Here is a 21,080-nt window from a genome sequence, read left to right on the forward strand (position 1 = left end):
TTACATCAATGACCACAAAGTCTCCAAACACACGTTTAACAACATCTAAGATAGTTATTTTCAATTGCAAGCTAATTGTACTTAAAAAAGTTCTCAAATTCATAAGTACATGAAATTGAATGTTGCATGCACTGCAAAAAATATCTTCGAATATCTGTCTTTTGTTTTCCAGTACACATATCTATAAGACACATTTACTTTGAATGCAAATTAAATATGCCATTTTGTTTTCTTAGAAATTTCACAAAATCAATTAAGTTTAGAACAAACATGTCAATGGGGAATGAAAATTCGTTTTTTTCTTTGAATTAAATTGATTTTTCTGAGCCGTTGGCAGGTATTTGTTCTTGTTTTAATCATAAATTCATTTAATTTTTATCAGTTTCTCAGAAAACAAGGCTTTGTATTTTATGTAATTTTACTTGGGTAAATGTATCTTGATTTAAGGATCTTGAGATATTTGCACTGGGAAATAGTATTTTATTTTATTTTAATATTTATTCATTTTTTTATTAGTTAAAATGGAGTTAAAAAGTAATGGAGAGTTGAAAATGTTATTTTCAAACTCTGAAGTGTTGCTAATATTTATAATATTAGTATATTTATATTTAAAACCATATTGGCATACCATTCAATTTATTCCTCATATTCTCTTTATAAAGACAACTTGGTCTTAAAAAGTCTGAAATGTAATGTCATAAAACCTGCAAAAACTGGCACAAAAAAAAAAAAAAATGGCACAAAATTATATTTTATGCAGTGAAGTGACTTTTTTTTTTTTTGAACCTAAATTCTCTGTCTGGTTTTGCAGTGTAATGACGTTTGTTGTGCATGTACAGGTTCTGTAAATGTGATCATTCACCTGAAATGAATTCTGGGTATAATCCGCTTCAAGGTGACATTTGTGCATGAATGGTTTCAGCGTGCAGAGAACCATCCAAATGGGCAAGTTATACTCTTGGCAAAGGCAAACACAGATAAAACAGTTGCTAATATTTGGTCTCCACGTAGATGACAACTTTCATAATGTGACAATGCAAGCTGACAGTGTCTTGATATATGCAATGTAGTCATGATTCATTTTTAAGACATTAAATTCACAGTTTTATGTTAAAGTAATGAAGAAACCTCTCAGAGGAAAGCGCTAAAGCCCAGTGGACGTTAAAAGCAATTGCTCTGCTGTCACTGAAGTGCTGTCGGCTTGCAGTTCATACCGGAGAGATGGGACAGAATATGCACATACACTTGATAATGCATGATAATGTTCCACCAAATACCTGTGGGTGAATGCTACAAAAACTGTCAAGAAGTGTCAAAATGTGCCACATGATCAACAGAAAAAAAAAAAAAGATGCATACTTAAAAAAATTAAATTTTTGCAATGCATAATTATTTTAATTGATAATTCATATTTACGAATTTAGAACATTGTGTGCACAGTGTTTTTTACTGATTAGATTTTTTTTCATTACAATAAATAATAATAATAATAATAGAAAAATACATTAATTTGATTAAAAAAAAATACGTCACAATGGAGAAAATTATTAAAACACTGAAAAAAATTGATTTGAGGTAAAACACTGTATGACTCCAATTCACTCACATTGTGCTGATTGTTGTGATGACGTGGATTATTTTGAATGGGAGGATTTTAAAAATGATGATGATATCGATAATGATGACGTGCCACATTTAAATGTCATCTCTGATTGGTTACATTTATTACAATATAGCAGTGTTTTGTTTTTATTTGCACTCCAGGTTGCAGATAGATATTGCTCTTTTTCAAAGAAACACACAGAGAGAGAGAGATCGAAAAAAAAACTTTATTTTATTAATATTTACATAAATGATTCATTGGAAACTAACTCCATTAATCTTTGCCTTACAAACAAATGCACAATTATGTAATTTAATAATTAAAACTGAATAATCATAATTTAATAAATAAAGATTAACATACAGACAATACCCTGTTTTCAAAAATTAAATGAGGTCCAGTGTTTTTGTAAAGTCAACATGAAATGGCATTCACAACCCATTTTACTTCTCTGAAAAGGAAAATCAACATGGGAATGGGATCTTTTCTCCCACAGGATAAAAAAAAAAATAAATTGATTGAGAATTGTGACTTTATCTCTCACACTTTTATTTCACAAAGTTTAATTCTTGGAATTCGCAAATTCCTTGATTTTATTTATTCATTCATTTTTCTATGGTGGAAACAAGCTTCCATAGAATCATGAAAAGCTATTGGTGGAGAACGTCCTTTCAGCTGGTGAAAGAGGCAGAGAATATTTGAGGAAAATTACAAAAACAAATATTTTTGGAAAAAACATGCACCGATGAATTGTTCGTAATAAGACCAGTAACATCATGCAAAGTAAACAGGGTCAGTTTTGATTTCATGTTGACTTTAAATTAGTCAGTCCCACTATTTCAACATCCACACAATTATGTGCATTACGCCTTTTAGCACGACACAAGTTCATTACTGTATCTTTAATGTGTTCGTTTTAGCAAAACCAATGCTTTATTTGATGTAAAACAGCCCAAACGCTGAGAATAATGATTTTCTTAGGGTACCAATAAATATTTTAAAACTGGTCTGAACTCTGAATCAAGCGGCACAGATTCCATTTCAGACCGATTTCAGGAGTAAGGAAAAGTTAAAAGTGTTTCTGTTTTCCGCAGACCAACATTTACACATATTTTATTCCTCCCATTTCCAGAGGGATCCGGCGCCGCTCTGCACGCAATAAATAACAGCAGGTTGAGTTTCAGAGTGTTTAATCAAACACATGACATACATAATTGCCTTTTTCCCTTTTTATGACCACAGAGACAAAACAGAGACTAATTCAGCGTTTGTCCGTATTCTTGTGCGCTCTGCAGCTTTTGTCAGGAGCCCAAATGTTTCCTCTTGAGGGTCTCGGTTTGTCGTAGATTATATGCTTGTAGCTTAACACGCATTCTCCTGTGGCGTCTCATTGTTTTGTCTTCAATTTTGTCTTTTATTCAGCGTCATGTCTCAGCACTTGAGGCACTCGTGAAGTTTCATCCATGCCGTTGTGCTGCTGCGGTAGGTGTGACGAAACTTGTACACTATGCATATTCATTTCCATCTTTTTAATATTCATGACTAGGTCCACTCTTTACATATTCATGACTCTATTATTCATAAACTCTTTATCCATGTACAACAATATTTAAATAATGTGGCATTTAAGGCAGTCCAAACATTTACAAAAGAAAGTAAAAGAGAAAAGGGATAATTGCAGAAAGTCCCGCCGAAGAAGAAAAACTCCATCCTCATCCCAGTAACAATAGTCCATGTCAGGTTTCGTTTAGGAAGGGACAGTCGTTTGAAGTACATACACAAGACCCAAACACGTATCAGATCAATATGTACTTGTGTTCTGATGAGGTCCGTGATTATATGTGCACCGACGGCACGCTCTGGTTCAGTACCTGGGCTCTCATCATCTGAACGCTGGTCATGATCTTCTTCTGATGGCCCATTAATGTGACTCCCAACCTCTGGATGTCGCTGAGAAGGAAGTGGACAAAGACATGTGATTAGATGCTGGTTTTGGAGATTATGGTTTGTTTCCCTCATAATTGTGATTATTATATTTGATTCATAGAATGTATTATGAATGTAAACATCCAAAACGAGCTGAGGAATGTGTTCAGTGAACTTAAAACACGCTCATTATTTGTGGGCTACAGACAAATTTTATGCCGATATTTCTGTTATTTATTGAAGCCTGTTTCCGCCACGGGAAAAAAAAATTATATATATATATATATATATATATATGTATAAGTGCTGTCAAACGATTAATCGTGATTAATCGCATCCAAAATAAAAGTTTTTGTTTACATAATACATGTGTGTGTACTGTGTATATGTATCATGTATATATAAATACACACACATGCATGTATATATTTAAGAAATATATGTTATATTTGTATATTAAATATATTTATATATAATATAAATTATATAAATATAAATATATACATGTAAATATTTTCAAAATATATACTGTATGTGTGTATTTATATACAGGTATACATCATAAATACACACAGTACAGACACATATATTGCATAAACAAAAAACTTATATTCTGGATGCGATTAATCGCAATTAATCGTTTGAGAGCACTAATATATACAATGGGGCAAAAAAGTATTTAGTCAGCCACCAATTGTGCAAGTTCTCCCGCTTAAAAAGATGAGAGAGGCCTGTAATTTTCATCATAGGTATACCTCAACTATGAGAGACAAAATGAGAAAAAAAAATCCAGAAAATCACATTGTAGGATTTTTAAAGAATTAATTGGTAAATTCCTGGGTAAAATAAGTATTTGGTCACCTACAAACAAGCAAGATTTCTGGCTCTCACAGACCTGTAACTTCTTCTTTAAGAGGCTCCTCTGTCCTCCACTCGTTACCTGTATTAATGGCATCTGTTTGAACTCGTTATCAGTATAAAAGACACCTGTCCACAACCTCAAACAGTCCAACTCCAAACTCCACCATGGCTAAGACCAAAGAGCTGTCAAAGGACACCAGAAACAAAATTGTAGACCTGCACCAGGCTGGGAAGACTGAATCTGCAATAGGTAAGCAGCTTGGTGTGAAGAAATCAACTGTGGGAGCAATTATTAGAAAATGGAAGACATACAAGACCACTGATAATCTCCTCGATCTGGGGCTCCACGAAGATCTCACCCGTGGGGTCAAAATGATCACAAGAACTGTGAGCAAAATCCCAGAACCACACGGGGGACCTAGTGAATGACCTGCAGAGAGCTGGGACCAAAGTAACAAAGACTACCATCAGTAACACACTGCGCCGCCAGGGACTCAAATCCTGCAGTGCCAGATGTGTCCCCCTGCTTGTCCAGTACATGTCCGGCCCGTCTGAAGTTTGCTGGAGAGCATTTGGATGATCCAGAAGAGGATTGGGAGAATGTCATATGATCAGATGAAACCAAAATAAAACTTTTTGGTAAAAACTCAAAGAATGCTGAGTTGCATCCAAAGAACACCATACCTACTGTGAAGCATGGGGGTGGAAACATCATGCTTTGGGGCTGTTTTTCTGCAAAGGGACCAGGACGACTGATCCGTGTAAACGAAAGAATGAATGGGGCCATGTATCGTGAGATTTTGAGTGAAAACCTCCTTCCATCAGCAAGGGCATTGAAGATGAAACATGGCTGGGTCTTTCAGCATGACAATGATCCCAAACACACCGCCCGGGCAACGAAGGAGTGGCTTCGTAAGAAGCATTTCAAGGTCCTGGAGTGGCCTAGCCAGTCTCCAGATCTCAACCCCATCGAAAATCTTTGGAGGGAGTTGAAAGTCCGTGTTGCCCAGCAACAGCCCCAAAACATTACTGCTCTAGAGGAGATCTGCATGGAGGAATGGGCCAAAATACCAGCAACAGTGTGTGAAAACCTTGTGAAGACTTACAGAAAACGTTTGACCTCTGTCATTGCCAACAAAGGGTATATAACAAAGTATTGAGATGAAATTTTGTTATTGACCAAATACTTATTTTCCACCATAATTTGCAAATAAATTCTTTAAAAATAAAAAAAATGTTTTTTTCTCATTTTGTCTCTCATAGTTGAGGTATACCTATGATGAAAATTACAGGCCTCTCTCATCTTTTTAAGTCGGAGAACTTGCACAATTGGTGGCTGACTAAATACTTTTTTGCCCCACTGTATATACATATAATTAAAAACATTTTAAAAAGCTATTTACTTTTTATCACAAAATTCTAACTTTTTCCCCCTCCAATTTTTAAAGTAAGAATTGCAAGAAAAAAGTCAGAATTTTAGATATTATCTGGATATATAAATTCGCAATTCTGAGAGAGAAAAAAAAAAAAGATATTAAAAATTTTAGAGTCTAATTTGAATTTGAAAGAGCCTTAATTGGATTTTTTTTTGCCACAGAATGAAAAAATTAAAAGAGGTATTTGCTACTTTTTATGTAACAATTCTGACGTATTTCCCTCCAATTCTGAAAGCAAGAAAAAGTCAGAATTTGCAAGAAATGAATTATAGATATAGACTAACAATTCTGAGAGAAATAAATAAATAAATTATATAAAATTATATAAAAGATATAAACACATCATTCTGACTTTATTCTATCAATTCTGAGTCTACTTCTGCTTTTTTTTTTCAGTTAAAATAGTATTTGCACATTTTTGTCTCAAAATTATTTTACTCACAATTGTAAGTTTATATATTGCAATTCTGATTTTATAAACTCGGAAATGCAAGAAAAAAAGTCTGAACTGTGAAATAAAAAGTCGCAATTACAATTTTACTTTTTTATTTTTAAATGTATTCCATGGCAGAAACAATCTTCCATAGTTACTAGAACGATCCGTTAAATGCTACACAAACCTTTCTATTGCTGTAATTGACCCTTTTCAAGATTAGTTAATCATGGCCATTGTAACCATAAACATGATTAATTTTGCAATTAACAGTGCAGCTCTAATTATAAACTTTTTATGTTAAAAGATTCATTAAAAACCTTTGAAACAAACAAATGATTTGCAAACAGCACAGTTGCAGCTGGTCAAGGAAGAATGTGTTTTATACACAACATAAACGCTGAAGACATTATGGCTGATTTTATGACCACATCTAATAAAGAAACTCTAACAACATGATTTCCAGAAAGCTAGCTGCATTTTGTTGAGCAAAACAGGGCATTTGGTTCAAAATTGACCACCGGGGATAGCAAAGACACATTGCATAGTTAAGGAAATGTGGAGAAAATAAAAGACCACAGAACTGCTTTCAATTAATTACTAATCAGTGTTATTTGAATACTATTGTAGTAATTAATAAATTATTGATATTGTATTAACATTTTGAATTAGCTTTTATCTTTATTTTCAGTTTTCATTTTATTTTTAGTTTGTCTTTACTAATTTTTTTTATTTCAGTTGTAGCCTTAATTTTTTCAATATTTCAACTTTATTTCTAATTCTATTTTCAATTAGTTGCCAAGGCAACGTTTTTATATTTCATTTAAGTTTTTTATTTTCATTTTTCGTTAGGTTAAAGTTTTCATCTAATATTTTATAATATTCTATTTTAATTTAGTATTAGATAACAGTAACAACACTATGAATTATCAAGCTTTTTTCCTCACATAAAGCTTTCAATGGCTTTAGAGGACTTGGAATATTGTGAAAAAGTAGGACTCCATAGAATATATAGTACATTTTTACATCTGCAACGAATCAAATCGAGAGCAGAGGTTTGAGAACAAGAAATCATCTGTTTAAACTATCCATTGAAGGCTGCATTGGATAGACAATGGACACACTGCATCTAGTGCTCACTGATCATTTGACTTGAGGATGTAACGATCAATCAAAGGCTTAAAGCCACCTCCAATCTGTCCTCCATCTACCTCGGCGCTAAAATCCACGTAGCCAGCTGGAACCCTGCGATGATGCATCTCAAAGGCTTCATTTCTGCATTAGCAATCTGGAGTGCTCCATAGTGTTACAGCGTAAGAACTCAATCAACTCACTGTTGTTTTATGCTCATCACATGTCCTAGAGTCAGATACCCTCCTGCGGCAAAGTGGTCCTTATAACGGCCCATCTTAATGGTGTCCAACCACTCGTCCACAGATCTGCAGCTGCTGAAATCAGGAATACTTCTGTTCATCAAAGGACTGTTTAGTCTGAAATGAGAGCAGGGGCAGTGAGGAGGCGTGTACGAGATGTACCTTTGAAATGCTGTGAGCGTGGGCAGAAAATCAATACGAGTTAAAATGATAGAGAAGGTGGGAGGTGGGTGGGGGGGAGCTGTAGATTTGGCCGGTTTGGGTAGATTAATACAGGGATGAAATCCCTATTTCTTCCCATCAACGCATCTGGATATGCACCGGCAACTTGACAGGACATGCGCTCCGAGCTGAGCAATTTATACAAGTCCAATTGTGAAAGCAGAAGCGTTCTTTTTCGGTTCTCGGCAGATCAATGTCAATATAGCGCAGAGGTCTTTTATTTAACAGCGAACACATCTATTTGAGATGAGCTTATTGGAAAATGTACACTTGCGTTTTAAAGCGGCCCGCTGTATTCCCAGCCACTCGGATGAAACTTTCTCGTCAACTTTGCGAGACTTTTAAAACGGATCGTATCTGACGCAGACAAAGTGCATTTGTTGGCTAAATCCCCCCGAAGGCGGCGTATCGATTGCTGGCTGCTCACCTGCACAATGTGTCCATTGACTTGAGGTTCTCGGGGTTCCGGATCAGCTTGTCCAGGACAGTGACGATCTGGCAGAATCTGGGCCTTTCGTTGCGGTCTTTCTGCCAGCAGTCTAGCATTAGGGTGTGGAGGGCACCGGGGCAGCCCATGGGGGCTGGGAGCCGGTAGCCCTCCTCTACGGACTTGATCACCTGCAGAAAAAAACAATCAAACTGGATTAAAAGTTGGGGAATTGCACTGATTTGTCTGTTTGTCTTGCCAAAATGATTCCACTATGGCTGATGTTTCGCTATGTTTGGAATGGAATATTACTATTATACAAACTGCTTGCTGCATACTGTCAAGTCCTACACTAAATACTGCCTACCTACTATTTTAAAAAAAGCAGCATTCTGCATTGTGCAATGATAAATAATTAACAGATCAGTACATTACATTGTTATCACATGATTGCATTATGCACATTTAATAAAATAAAAAAATAAATTATATAAATATATATATATTATTATTATTATTAATAATAATAATTTTATATACATTTTTAGAATATTTCAACAAAAATTCTAAAATCTAAGATAAATGTACTACTACACTTTGCTACTTTACTTTACTAGGATAATATCAAAAATACTCATTAAGGTTTTTTTGTAGTTTATCAAGTGTTATTTTAGTATCTTTGAGATTCTATTATAGTTTTTATTAATATTTTGAATTCATTCTTATTTTTTAATAATAATAATAAATTTTACGAAATTTTAGAATTATAGCTGAAACATCAAAAAATATCAGCAATTCTAAAAATGTAAGATAAATTGACTTGCTACTTTTATTATTTTGAATTAGTTCTTTTTTAAAGTTTCATTAAAATTTTAAAGGTTTATTCTTTTTCTAAATTTTTTATAATTTTTAGCTTTTTTTTAACGTCTAAAATTTGAAAGTGTACGTTTATACTATACATATGTACGTTTAAGTTTAAAAGTGTAAGTTGTTTATGTTTATTTTGTTTCATATAACTAATCCCCCCATGGCTTTAGATACATTTTTTTTAACTATAATAACTCTGAACATATATGTAGCCAATAGTGTAGTTTAGACCCACATCTCTGTTGGTCAAGTTCCAATATGGCCGTTCTCCATAAGACATCACTTCCCACATCACCACTCCATAACTCCATACGTCACTGGAGGAGGAGAACTTCCGATAGGCGATGGCCTCCGGCGCCGTCCAGCGAATCGGGATCTTCCCTCCCTAAAATTCAATGAAGACAGAAGACCACAAAGATTAGGGAGAAAACACAACCAAAGCATGTCTGAAAAAACACCAAGCTTTGTAGAGTATGTTCCCGGATTCACAAACTCACGCTGGTGGTGTAGGCTGCGTCAGGGTCGTCCTCAAGCACGCGTGACAGACCGAAGTCTGAAATCTTGCACACCAGATTACTGTTGACCAGAACGTTCCTGGCAGCCAAGTCCCGGTGGACGTACCCCAGATCAGCCAAGTAAGTCATGCCAGCTGCTATGCCACGCAGAATTCCAACCAGCTGAATGATGGTGAACTGACCGTCATGTCTCTGTTTCGAGGGAAGAAAACAAGAAGAGGGAGAGAAATCTGTGAAGTTTAGCTTCAGCTCTCAGGGAGGTTCAGCGAGGCAATGCGAAACTACAGAGATATACGAGAACAAACACAAACATGTTTACACACCCTCAGGAAAGAGTCCAAAGAGCCGTTCTCCATGTACTCTGTGATGATCATTACCGGTTTGCCTTGGTAGAGAATGCAAAAACAGGGGAAAGAACAAGAGGAAGATGTCAAGAGATTGGAGAGGTGATGCAAGTGTGAATGAAGAGAAACAGAACTGTGGGTTTTCTTAACTTTTTACCCAACTGTGGGTGAATTATTTACTGGGTGAAGTAGTGATGTACATTTATCCAATTTTATTGTAAAATAAACCTTGACAGGGTGATCAGGACCCCAGTGTGAGGTGAAGTGGTCTATATCAACTTCAAGGGGTAGACTACTTCCAAAATAAATAAAGAAGCAAATACACACAGATAAACTGGCTTGAGTTTGTGAGAATAAATATATATAAAAAAAATTATTTAGAATGAATATATATATATATATATATATATATGCTGAAGAAATATAATATTTAATATTTTAAACACACACAAAATTATTAAAAATTAGCTATTAATAGTATATACTATTGCATTTAATATCTCATAAACTATATTTCATTTTTGTATATACTGTATATAATTCTTATAAAATTTATATTAAAATGTATACAAAGCAATAAAAAGGATTTCTAATTTTAACAAATTGAATTAATATAAAAAGTATTTTATTATTTGTAGATTATACATTTTTAAATAATTGTATATTATATAATTATATTAAATATTTTTAAATAATTTTAAATAATTATCTTCATTTTTGTACTAATTAAACTTATAAATCAATAATAAAAACTGAGTTAGTATAAAAATTATATTATATATTTTGGTCACGCTTTATTTTAAGGTCCAATTCTCGCTATTAACAAACCATCAATGATGACTTTTACCTCGATAAACTCCTAATTTGTTGCTCATTAATAGTTAGTAAGGTAGTTGTTAAGTTTAGGTATTGAGCAGGATTAGGGATATAGAATATGGTCATAATATGAATAGAATATGTGCTTTATAAGCACTAATAAACAGTCAATGTTAATAATAGGCATGCTAATAAGCAACTTAATAGTGAGAATTGGTCCCTATACTAAAGTGTTAACCTTTATTCTTATAAAATCTATTTACATTTTATTCAATAATATAATCAAAATCCAATAATGTGTTTGAGATGTAGAGTAAACATTCTGCTACGTAAATGGTATGGAATATTTTTGAACACAAAATAACGTATTTCAAAAATTTGACAATAATAAGTACACTTCACTGATAGTCTTGTAAAGTGCTTACTGCGGGTAACAACTCCCTCCAGGTGGATGACGTTGGGGTGATCGAACTGTGCCATGATGCTGGCTTCTCCCAGAAAATCTCTCCTCTGTTTCTCGGTGTAGCCGGCTTTAAGAGTCTTCAGAGCCACCGGGATATCACGTTTCCCCGGTAGCTTCATCCGGCCATAACACACTTCCCCAAACTCCCCTGAAGTGTGCCAGAAAAGAAGATTAGACACTGGACAGTGTCCACTCCTGCTGGATTTAGATTCAAACACTTTCAACCTTCACAATGAAATTCACATGATATCTGACCGCTTTAACATTAATACTAAACTGATACATATAAACACAGTGCTTCTCACAAGATATTTAGCATTTTTAAATATATAATATATAAGCATCTTGCATATTCTCTGAGCAGAACTTTATATTCTGTTGATCTTGTTCCAAGCTTTTCTCATGTATTCCCCAGATGCCCAGGTGTATTTCACGCAATCAACGAGGACAGCTGTACCTGAACCGATGATTTTCTCTATTTTGATCCTGGACGCTTCAATTTCTCTGGCAAATTCGTGGACAGCCTGGCAGGGGTCCTCATATGTGTGGGGATCAATATAAAATCTGGCTTCTGGAAATGATACTAGAATAAACAGAATTAGCATTTGGTCACATATTGCAGCATGAAAGCAATTTTCAGTCACAGCCACAATCTCTGTAGGGCCCAGACAACAGCTACAGCAAGATATTGGACCAAAAAAGCAATAGTTTCCTGCCTAAAATTCATTAAAAGAGAAATCATTGGGGAAAAGAGTGTCTCTCGTACCATGGCCATTTTGGTAGTGCATCTTCTCCTCGTCTGAGTCCTGGAAAGCTTTGCTGTACCCACAACGTCTGTAACGCAAACCAGAAGAAGAGACAGCAATATTGTGTTTTTTTTTTTTTTTTTTAATGGGCCTTGTGATATACAACCCACATGTTAATAATAAAGCATGTAAAACTTAATTAACTCAATGCTTAATTAAAGAACTTCAAGACATTTTTGCTTCACATGTGGATAACAAACGTCTTCTGTGTCTTAATCCACTGCCTTACAGATATCAAACAAAGTGAGAAAGTGTCTGTTCATTGAAGTAAGTGATTATAAAGTATAATCAAATTCATTATTTAACACAAACTTTAAGTTGCTGTCATCAAAAAGCAACACAGCAACAGAAACCACCCACTTTTCATTTTCTCCACTGAGATTCCAGAAACTTCTTCAATAGAGAGTTCAAGTCATGATCCAAATCAAGCAGCTCTGAGATTAACCACTGAACATTTGTTTCGAACCAAAAAAGCATTTGAATTGATGAAAGAAATGATTAAATCAGAAACAATGGTATAAAACAAAACTATTGAGCATAAGATTGCAAGTATGAAATACATTAGAAAAATTCAAACTTACGCAAACATTACTTTGGATCATTCACAATGCTTCAGGAGTTTCATGATATTTTGCAGCTCTTTCTTTTTATATGGAGAAAATGAATGGGGTTTTTATTTCTGTGCTATATATGACTTAAGATTATTTTTTGCAGTGTTATTAGTCCAAAATCAATTAAATCAATTTTCCATTGTGAGATATGCGTTTCAGGGTGTACATGTACCTAAATATAGCCCCTCTTTCATAGATAATTACAGAGTGAATCATAGAGGTGTTTGAGTGGGATTATTTCAAGAGGAAGCTGGCAAGAATATTCTCTTAAATGAATGATTCACCCAAAAATGATAATTGTATTCACACTCATATCGTTCTAAACCTGTATGAGTTCAGAAACAGCAAAACAGAAAATATTTCAACAAAATCTAAACATCCACCCTACTCTTCTTGGCACATTTACGAGAGAAGTAGAGATGTTTTATTGTGAATGAATCATTCCTTTGAGTCAAATCATTTTTTTAAATGAATCATTTGCTTCAGTTCAGAATAATTCAACAATTCAGCTCATTCAGTCAGTGATTCAGTCACAGAAACAAATAAAGACGGAAAGTCATACAGGTTTGGAAGACGTGAGAGTGAGTAAATGATAGCAGAAAGTATTTATCCCTTATGTAATAGAATAAAACAGGGAAAATGAATGCAGACAATTCAAAGTACTCCTCTTGCCGTTTTCTGCAGATGACAACGGCCAGAAATGTCACCAGTCCCGTTACCGAAGCCATGCAGATCCAGATAATCGTCATGTTGGTATTTCGCAGGGGAGCTGGTGAAGAAAAACAGAACCCAAATATCAACACAAACGCGTCATTAAACACTCTGAATCATCACCAGTTTTCTCACTGCAGGAGACTTTCGGCCAGAAATGGCATGTTTGTGTACAACGAAGACAACATGTGAAAGCATCAGAGTAAGGTGCATCACGAATATGCAAACTGAAGGTATAATGTATTTTTATTTTTCAGATCATTTTTAGTGCCATAGAGATGCCATATATAAACACATCTAAAACAGATTTGAGACACTTTGAGATTAATGAGAGATACTAGGATGTTCCTAACACAAATATACCATATAATAAAATTTAAAATAAAATTCTGACATTATATTAAAGCTCATTCTTCCAAAATATATTAAAAACGTAAAAAAAAAAAAAAAAATAATAATAATTATATATATTTATTTTATAATTTATATAAAATTAATATTTTTAAAGATTACAAATATCAAATTAAAATATAATTTAAAAACATAATTTATATGTAAATAAATTTACTTTTATATTTAGCAGAAGCTTTTATCCAAAGTGACTTGAGGACAACAGAAGCAATCAAAATCAACAAAAGAGCAACGATATGCAAGTGCTATAACAAGTCTCAGTTAGCTTAACGCAGTACACATAGCAAGGTTTTTATTTTATTATTGTATAATAAATAAAAAGAAAACAGATAAAATAGAAAACGAATAGAGCAAGCTAGTGTTAGAGGCCTTTATTGCTTTTGTTATATGTATAATAAATAAAAAGAAAACAAATAGATAGAATACAAAAAGATTAGAGAAGCAAGTGTTAGTTAGTTTAGAGTGCAAGTCTAAAAGGGGCAAGTTTTTTTTCAGGAATAGAATTAGAATAGAAAAAAACTAGAGTTAGAGGGTCAAATAAAGATGGAAGAGATGTGTTTTTAGACGATTCTTGAAGATTAAAACATTAAAATATATTAAATTTAAATTTGTAAACAAATATAAATATGTACAAAAACAAATAAAGATTACAACTACTGTATATTTCATTTTATTTCCTGTTTATTTCAGCAGAATTTCACTCAAATTGTATTATAACTTACTATTTCTTACTCAATATTTCAAGTTTTCATGTGTCAGGTTTATGCATAAAAATATTAAACATAATAATTAAGTTAATAAATAATAACTTTTCAAATTATATATTCAGATAGATTCATATATATATATATATATATATATATATATATATATATATATATATATATATACACAATGGGGCAAAAAAGTATTTAGTCAGCCACCAATTGTGCAAGTTCTCCCACTTAAAAAGATGAGAGAGGCCTGTAATCTTCATCATAGGTATACCTCAACTATGAGAGACAAAATGAGAAAAACAAATCCAGAAAATCACATTGTAGGATTTTTAAAGAATTTATTTGCAAATTATGGTGGAAAATAAGTATTTGGTCAATAACAAAATTTCATCTCAATACTTTGTTATATACCCTTTGTTGGCAATGACAGAGGTCAAACGTTTTCTGTAAGTCTTCACAAGGTTTTCACACACTGTTGCTGGTATTTTGGTCCATTCCTCCATGCAGATCTCCTCTAGAGCAGTAATGTTTTGGGGCTGTCGCTGGGCAACACGGACTCCAAAGATTTTCGATGGGGTTGAGATCTGGAGACTGGCTAGGCCACTCCAGGACCTTGAAATGCTTCTACGAAGCCACTCCTTCGTTGCCAGGCGGTGTGTTTGGGATCATTGTCATGCTGAAAGACCCAGCCATGTTTCATCTTCAATGCCCTTGCTGATGGAAGGAGGTTTTCACTCAAAATCTCACGATACATGGCCCCATTCATTCTTTCGTTTACGGATCAGTCGTCCTGGTCCCTTTGCAGAAAAACAGCCCCAAAGCATGATGTTTCCACCCCATGCTTCACAGTAGGTATGGTGTTCTTTGGATGCAACTCAGCATTCTTTCTCCTCCAAACACGACAAGTTGAGTTTTTACCAAAAGTTCTATTTTGGTTTCATCTGACCATATGACATTCTCCCAATCCTCTTCTGGATCATCCAAATGCTCTCTAGCAAACTTCAGACGGGCCGGACATGTACTGGCTTAAGCAGGGGACACGCCTGGCACTGCAGGATTTGAGGCCTTTGTTACTTTGGTCCCAGCTCTCTGCAGGTCATTCACTAGGTCCCCCCGTGTGGTTCTGGGATTTTTGCTCACAGTTCTTGTGATCATTTTGACCCCACGGGGTGAGATCTTGCGTGGAGCCCCAGATCGAGGAGATTATCAGTGGTCTTGTATGTCTTCCATTTTCTAATAATTGCTCCCACAGTTGATTTCTTCACACCAAGCTGCTTACCTATTGCAGATTCAGTCTTCCCAGCCTGGTGCAGGTCTACAATTTTGTTTCTGGTGTCCTTTGACAGCTCTTTGGTCTTGGCCATGGTGGAGTTTGGAGTTGGACTGTTTGAGGTTGTGGACAGGTGTCTTTTATACTGATAACAAGTTCAAACAGATGCCATTAATACAGGTAACGAGTGGAGGACTGAGGAGCCTCTTAAAGAAGAAGTTACAGGTCTGTGAGAGCCAGAAATCTTGCTTGTTTGTAGGTGACCAAATACTTATTTTACCCAGGAATTTACCAATTAATTCTTTAAAAATCCTACAATGTGATTTTCTGGATATTTTTTCTCATTTTGTCTCTCATAGTTGCGGTATACCTATGATGAAAATTACAGGCCTCTCTCATCTTTTTAAGTGGGAGAACTTGCACAATTGGTGGCTGACTAAATACTTTTTTGCCCCACTGTATATATACACATATAAATATATAAAAGAACAAAAAACATTAAAAAATTTTGTTCTTTTGTTTTCTTCTCTGGTGAAAATCCAATTGTCCAGTCATTTTTGAAAAATAATGGCACGTCTCTCCTCAACAATCCACATGATTTAAGTATTATTCATGTCCGTAGCACTAGTAATAATTTAACACTCACTTGCTTTGCCGGTCTGTATCTCCACTGACTGGCTGAATCGCCCACAGCCAGCCGAGGTTCTGGCCCGAATCTGAAAGATGTAGCTCGTGCCGGGCTTCAGACCTGACACTTTAGCGCTGGTGTTCTTTGACTTCAGCGTAGCATAACTTTGCTGCTCGTTGTCCTGTGAAAACGGGCCAATAAGTCTATGAGTGGTTATGTTCAAATAAAGATTCTATTTAAGGTCATTGAATCCATAAATATAGACAATAATGGACAATTCACACCAGGACCTGACAAAATCATTGTTTTGAGACCCAGGCTGGAGGATTGGACCGATTAAACTGGAGCGCTCACTAATCTGTTAGCATTCCCCGCTTCACCCCACTGCGTCCGTGAACTCTGTCCCTTCCGAAGCATTTCGCTTTGTTAAAAAGCCTTTGATGCTCCTCTGTCCCCTGAGGAGACGGCCAGCACCGTATATCCATCAAAAACCACTGCGTGGTCTTTGTTAAGCACCATTCCCCAGGAATCAGCACACGGGCAGCGGCTTGGCAAACAGGGAATGCACATAAATCATATTTACATAGTGGCATTGTTGACTAGGCACTGTATACTAATTCTCTGTCACAGCTGAGATCTCTTTTGTGCCATTAGGCAGCAAAGCTCCCAGCTCACGCGACAATTAACTTCCCTCCAGTGTTTGGCAGGGCTCACTGTGTTTGCCTTCAATGTCACTTTAAATAATCTCGCCAAATCAGTCTGAGAGCACTATTGGTTGGTAATTTCCTTTCAATTAGCCTGAGCTGCCAATAAACCAAGTGGTTAAACTGAGATATTTGACTCCAGGCTAGTCTTCAAAATGTGACCCTTCATTAAGCAGTTAAGCCATTCGGTGATGAGACCATCTCAGTTAATGAATAAATATCCCTCTTTTGGGACATGGAGTGTAATCACTAGGATAAAGAAATTACCTTTTCATAATATTTAATGTCATATTCTAATATGACTCCATTGGGCTGTGCTGGTTCGTGCCAGAAAAGAATGACGCTGTTCTGACTGGCGTTTTCTTGTCGGATGGCCATCACTTGAGACGGAGCTGTGAAAACAAAGACATGAAGGGCCCTTTAGTAAAACAACAGATTCATTCTACAACAAAAATAATATTTATTATTATTGATGTTATATGAGGAACAATAAAATGTACTGTACTATTCTTGCTGGAAAATACATACTACTAGCTTCTAGCTGATCAGAACTGGTTATTTATCTTTATTAGCTGGTTGATTAGTAAGTGTACCTGCTGGTGGAATCAAGATTAATGTTTAGGATTAGCAGGTTACCTTTAGATGATCAACTAGACTAGTTTGCTGATGGCCAGAGGTCAACCTGGTTAGGTCTGGTGCCTAAACTGGTAACTAAACTAAACTGTTTAAAACTGGCTATTTATAGTCATGTGATTCAAACTAGTTTAGGTGGTTAATCGGCAAGACTAGCTTGCTGATGGAACATACTGTAGGTCATCCTGTTTAGGACTGGTAGACAACCTTGACTAAGCTGTTCAAAACTGTTTTTCATACCAGCTTTAGATGGTTTCGAAAGTAGTTACTTATTTATTAGTTGGTTCAAGCTAGTTTAGGTTGTCGATCAGCTAGACTAGCTGGTGGAGTCGAGATTAATGTGTTTAGGGTTAGCGGAATACCTACAGATGATTAGATAGGCTGATGGCCAGAGGTTAACCTTGTTAGGGCTGGTGCCTAAACTGGTACCTAAACTAAGCTGTTTAAAATTGGCTATTTATAGTCATTAGGTGGTTCAAACTAGTTTAGGTGGTTAATCAGCTAGACCAGCTTGCAGACGGGCCATAAATCATTCTTGTTAGGACTGGTAGACAACCTTGACTAAGCTGTTCAAAACTGGTTATTCATCCCAGCTTTAGATGATTTTCTAACTGTTTTAGATGGTTTCAAAACTAGTTATTTATGCTTCTTATCTGATTCAGACTAGTTTAGGAGGATGAGCAGCTAGACTAGCTTGCTGATGGAGCAGAGGTCAACCTGATTAGGGCTGATGACTAAACTGGTACCTAAACTAAACTGTTTAAAACTTGCTATTTATAGCCATTAGGTGATTCAAACTTGTTTAGGTGGTTAGGTGGAAAAAAAACAAAAAACAAAACAGCATATGCTGGTTAGGTTTGTTTTGAAGAATGGCAGCTGAGTTGAGCTGATTTAAGCTGGATATGAGCTGGTCCTGAGCAGGAACTAATTGCTAAATCTTAAACCAGCTCAAACCAGCTACCATGCTTCAAAACATACCCAACTAGCATATGCGGGGGCGGGGTTCCAACAGGGTAGTAAGCTAGACTAGACAACCTTGATTAAGCAGTTCAAAACTGTTTATTCATACCAGCTTTAGATGGTTTGTAGCTGTTTTTAGATGGTTTCAAAACTAGTGATTTATGCTTATTAGCTGGTTCAAACTACTTTAGGTTTAATGTTGTTAGGGCTGATGTCTAAACTGGTACCTAAACTAAACTGTTTAAAACTGGTAGACAACCTGGTTATTCATGATCTTTGGCAAGTTCAAACTTGTCTAGGTGCTAGATCAATTAGATTAATAGCTGGTTTAGTGAAGGTCAACCTGGTTAGGACTGGAAGACCACCTTGACTAAGCTGTTCAAAACTGGCAATTTAAGGTAGTTCTACAAAGGAGGTTCATCAATTAGATTACTATAACTGTTTTGGCTGAGATCAACCTGGTTAGATTACATTGTCTATTCTATTTAAAACTGGTCAATATGGTCATTAGCAGTTTCAAATTAGTTTAGGTGGTTAATAAGTTAGATTACAAGCTGGTGTGGCCTATTTCAACCTTTTTAGAAAACTTTGACTGAGGTTGACCAAGTTTCAAAACACATCATGGACTAGTCAGCTAGGTTTTGACTAGGCGAGTAAGCTAAAGCCTAGACTAGACTAGACCTCATAGGCTAGTAAGATCTTGATTTTCAAGCAGCAGTGTTTTAGGAATTATGCGAATAATTAATGGAATCAAATTTTCATGACCCAGCAGTGTCTCCTACCTGCCTGGTTTGTGGTGATATTGACCGTCACAGACTGTGGCAGCTCGTTGCTCAGGTGTGTGACTCCATTTAGAGCAACAATACGGAACGTGTAGTTACTGTGAGCAGCAAGATTCAGCACCGTGACCCATGGTTCTGTAAGTCCTGTCTGCTGAGGGATAAAACGCACTAGGGCCGCTCCTGTCCGGGACACCACCATCCCATTCATGATTCCTCCTCCTCCTCCAACTGTCCCGCTAACAGCTCCATTGGTGTCTGCAACACCCCCATTGCCGTTCCCCACCCCGTTACCCCCTCCGGCACCCACCCGACAGTCCTCACACTGCGCCCCATCTTTGTCACACTTCTGGCAAAGGACGTCATAGATGACATCACTGCGGCCTCCTGCGTCCAGAGGTGAACCCCACTCCAGACTGACCGAGGTGCCGTTCACAGATGAGATGATGTTTACTGGAGCTGACGGAGGTCCTGTGGGGAGGGTGAAGTTAGACAGTTCTTAATTATAGGTTAATTAGTGAGGTTGAGGGAATTGGTGGTTATCAGGCTAGCTGATCAAAAGAGAATGATTGAATTTGCACTTCAGTAACCACACGACCCCGGTTCAACAAGTAATCTTGCCTTACGGATTTTCCACTCATTAAAAGTAAAAAAAAAAAAAAAAAAGTTAGATTTTTGGTACCAGAAAGTATTTGGAATCTTATAGCAGTTTTAAAAAATACTATTATAATTAAATTAGATTTCAAAATATTTACATTTGTTTTACAGATTCCTCAAGAACATATTTGTTATGTAAAATATAAACTTCAAATAAATAAAAGACTTTTTTTTAAATTCTACTTAATTTTTATCTTATCTATTTTTTTTTATCTTAGATATATGCTTAATTTTATCTTTTCTATTTTATGTAATTTTATTTCTTTGATCTGACATGCTGATAAAAATTATTTATATGATAAAAAATAAAATAAAATAAAATAGAATAAAATAGTACATAGTTAATCCAAAAATAATCTACACCTGTGGTACATCCACTGAAAACCAACAAAACACTAGCTGATTAAAATACACTGAGACTTAAAAAATGATAAAGTGCAGCTAGTGAAGAGAAAAGATCCTGCAACATTTTAAATGTTTTATATATTATGTACAGTGGGGCAAAAAAGTATTTAGTCAGCCACCAATTGTGCAAGTTCTCCCACTTAAAAAGATGAGAGAGGCCTGTAATTTTCATCATAGGTATACCTCAACTATGAGAGACAAAATGAGAAAAAAAAAATCCAGAAAATCACATTGTAGGATTTTTAAAGAATTAATTGGTAAATTCCTCGGTAAAATAAGTATTTGGTCACCTACAAACAAGCAAGATTTCTGGCTCTCACAGACCTGTAACTTCTTCTTTAAGAGGCTCCTCTGTCCTCCACTCTTGTTATCAGTATAAAAGACACCTGTCCACAACCTCAAACAGTCCAACTCCAAACTCCACCATGGCCAAGACCAAAGAGCTGTCAAAGGACACCAGAAACAAAATTGTAGACCTGCACCAGGCTGGGAAGACTGAATCT

The 21,080-nt window shown here is 35.5% G+C and overlaps 1 protein-coding gene across 6 annotated transcripts in view; it reads right to left on the reverse strand.

Moving 5' to 3' along the window:
• Positions 1-1,890: 1,890 nt before the first annotated feature.
• The window catches only part of epha8 (eph receptor A8), a 184,595-nt gene continuing 165,405 nt past the window's right edge, over positions 1,891-21,080 (reverse strand). For 2 of the 6 annotated variants that reach the window (XM_058790807.1, XM_058790808.1), the window contains 13 exons: positions 19,519-19,986; positions 17,411-17,535; positions 16,458-16,620; positions 13,355-13,472; positions 12,053-12,120; positions 11,744-11,869; positions 11,249-11,434; positions 9,987-10,048; positions 9,646-9,855; positions 9,384-9,533; positions 8,282-8,472; positions 7,594-7,749; positions 1,891-3,553 (listed from right to left, as the gene is read on the reverse strand). In XM_058790807.1, the coding sequence (XP_058646790.1) occupies positions 3,439-3,553; positions 7,594-7,749; positions 8,282-8,472; positions 9,384-9,533; positions 9,646-9,855; positions 9,987-10,048; positions 11,249-11,434; positions 11,744-11,869; positions 12,053-12,120; positions 13,355-13,472; positions 16,458-16,620; positions 17,411-17,535; positions 19,519-19,986 (2,138 nt within the window). In that variant the 3' untranslated portion in view covers positions 1,891-3,438. Of the gene's footprint in view, positions 3,554-7,593; positions 7,750-8,281; positions 8,473-9,383; positions 9,534-9,645; positions 9,856-9,986; positions 10,049-11,248; positions 11,435-11,743; positions 11,870-12,052; positions 13,473-16,457; positions 16,621-17,410; positions 17,536-19,518; positions 19,987-21,080 lie in introns of those variants that run through there. The other 4 variants (XM_058790811.1, XM_058790809.1, XM_058790810.1 and 1 more) reach the window with 4 other exon arrangements.

Source organism: Onychostoma macrolepis, chromosome 11 (assembly GCF_012432095.1).
Source record: "Onychostoma macrolepis isolate SWU-2019 chromosome 11, ASM1243209v1, whole genome shotgun sequence".
NCBI lineage: Eukaryota > Metazoa > Chordata > Actinopteri > Cypriniformes > Cyprinidae > Onychostoma > Onychostoma macrolepis.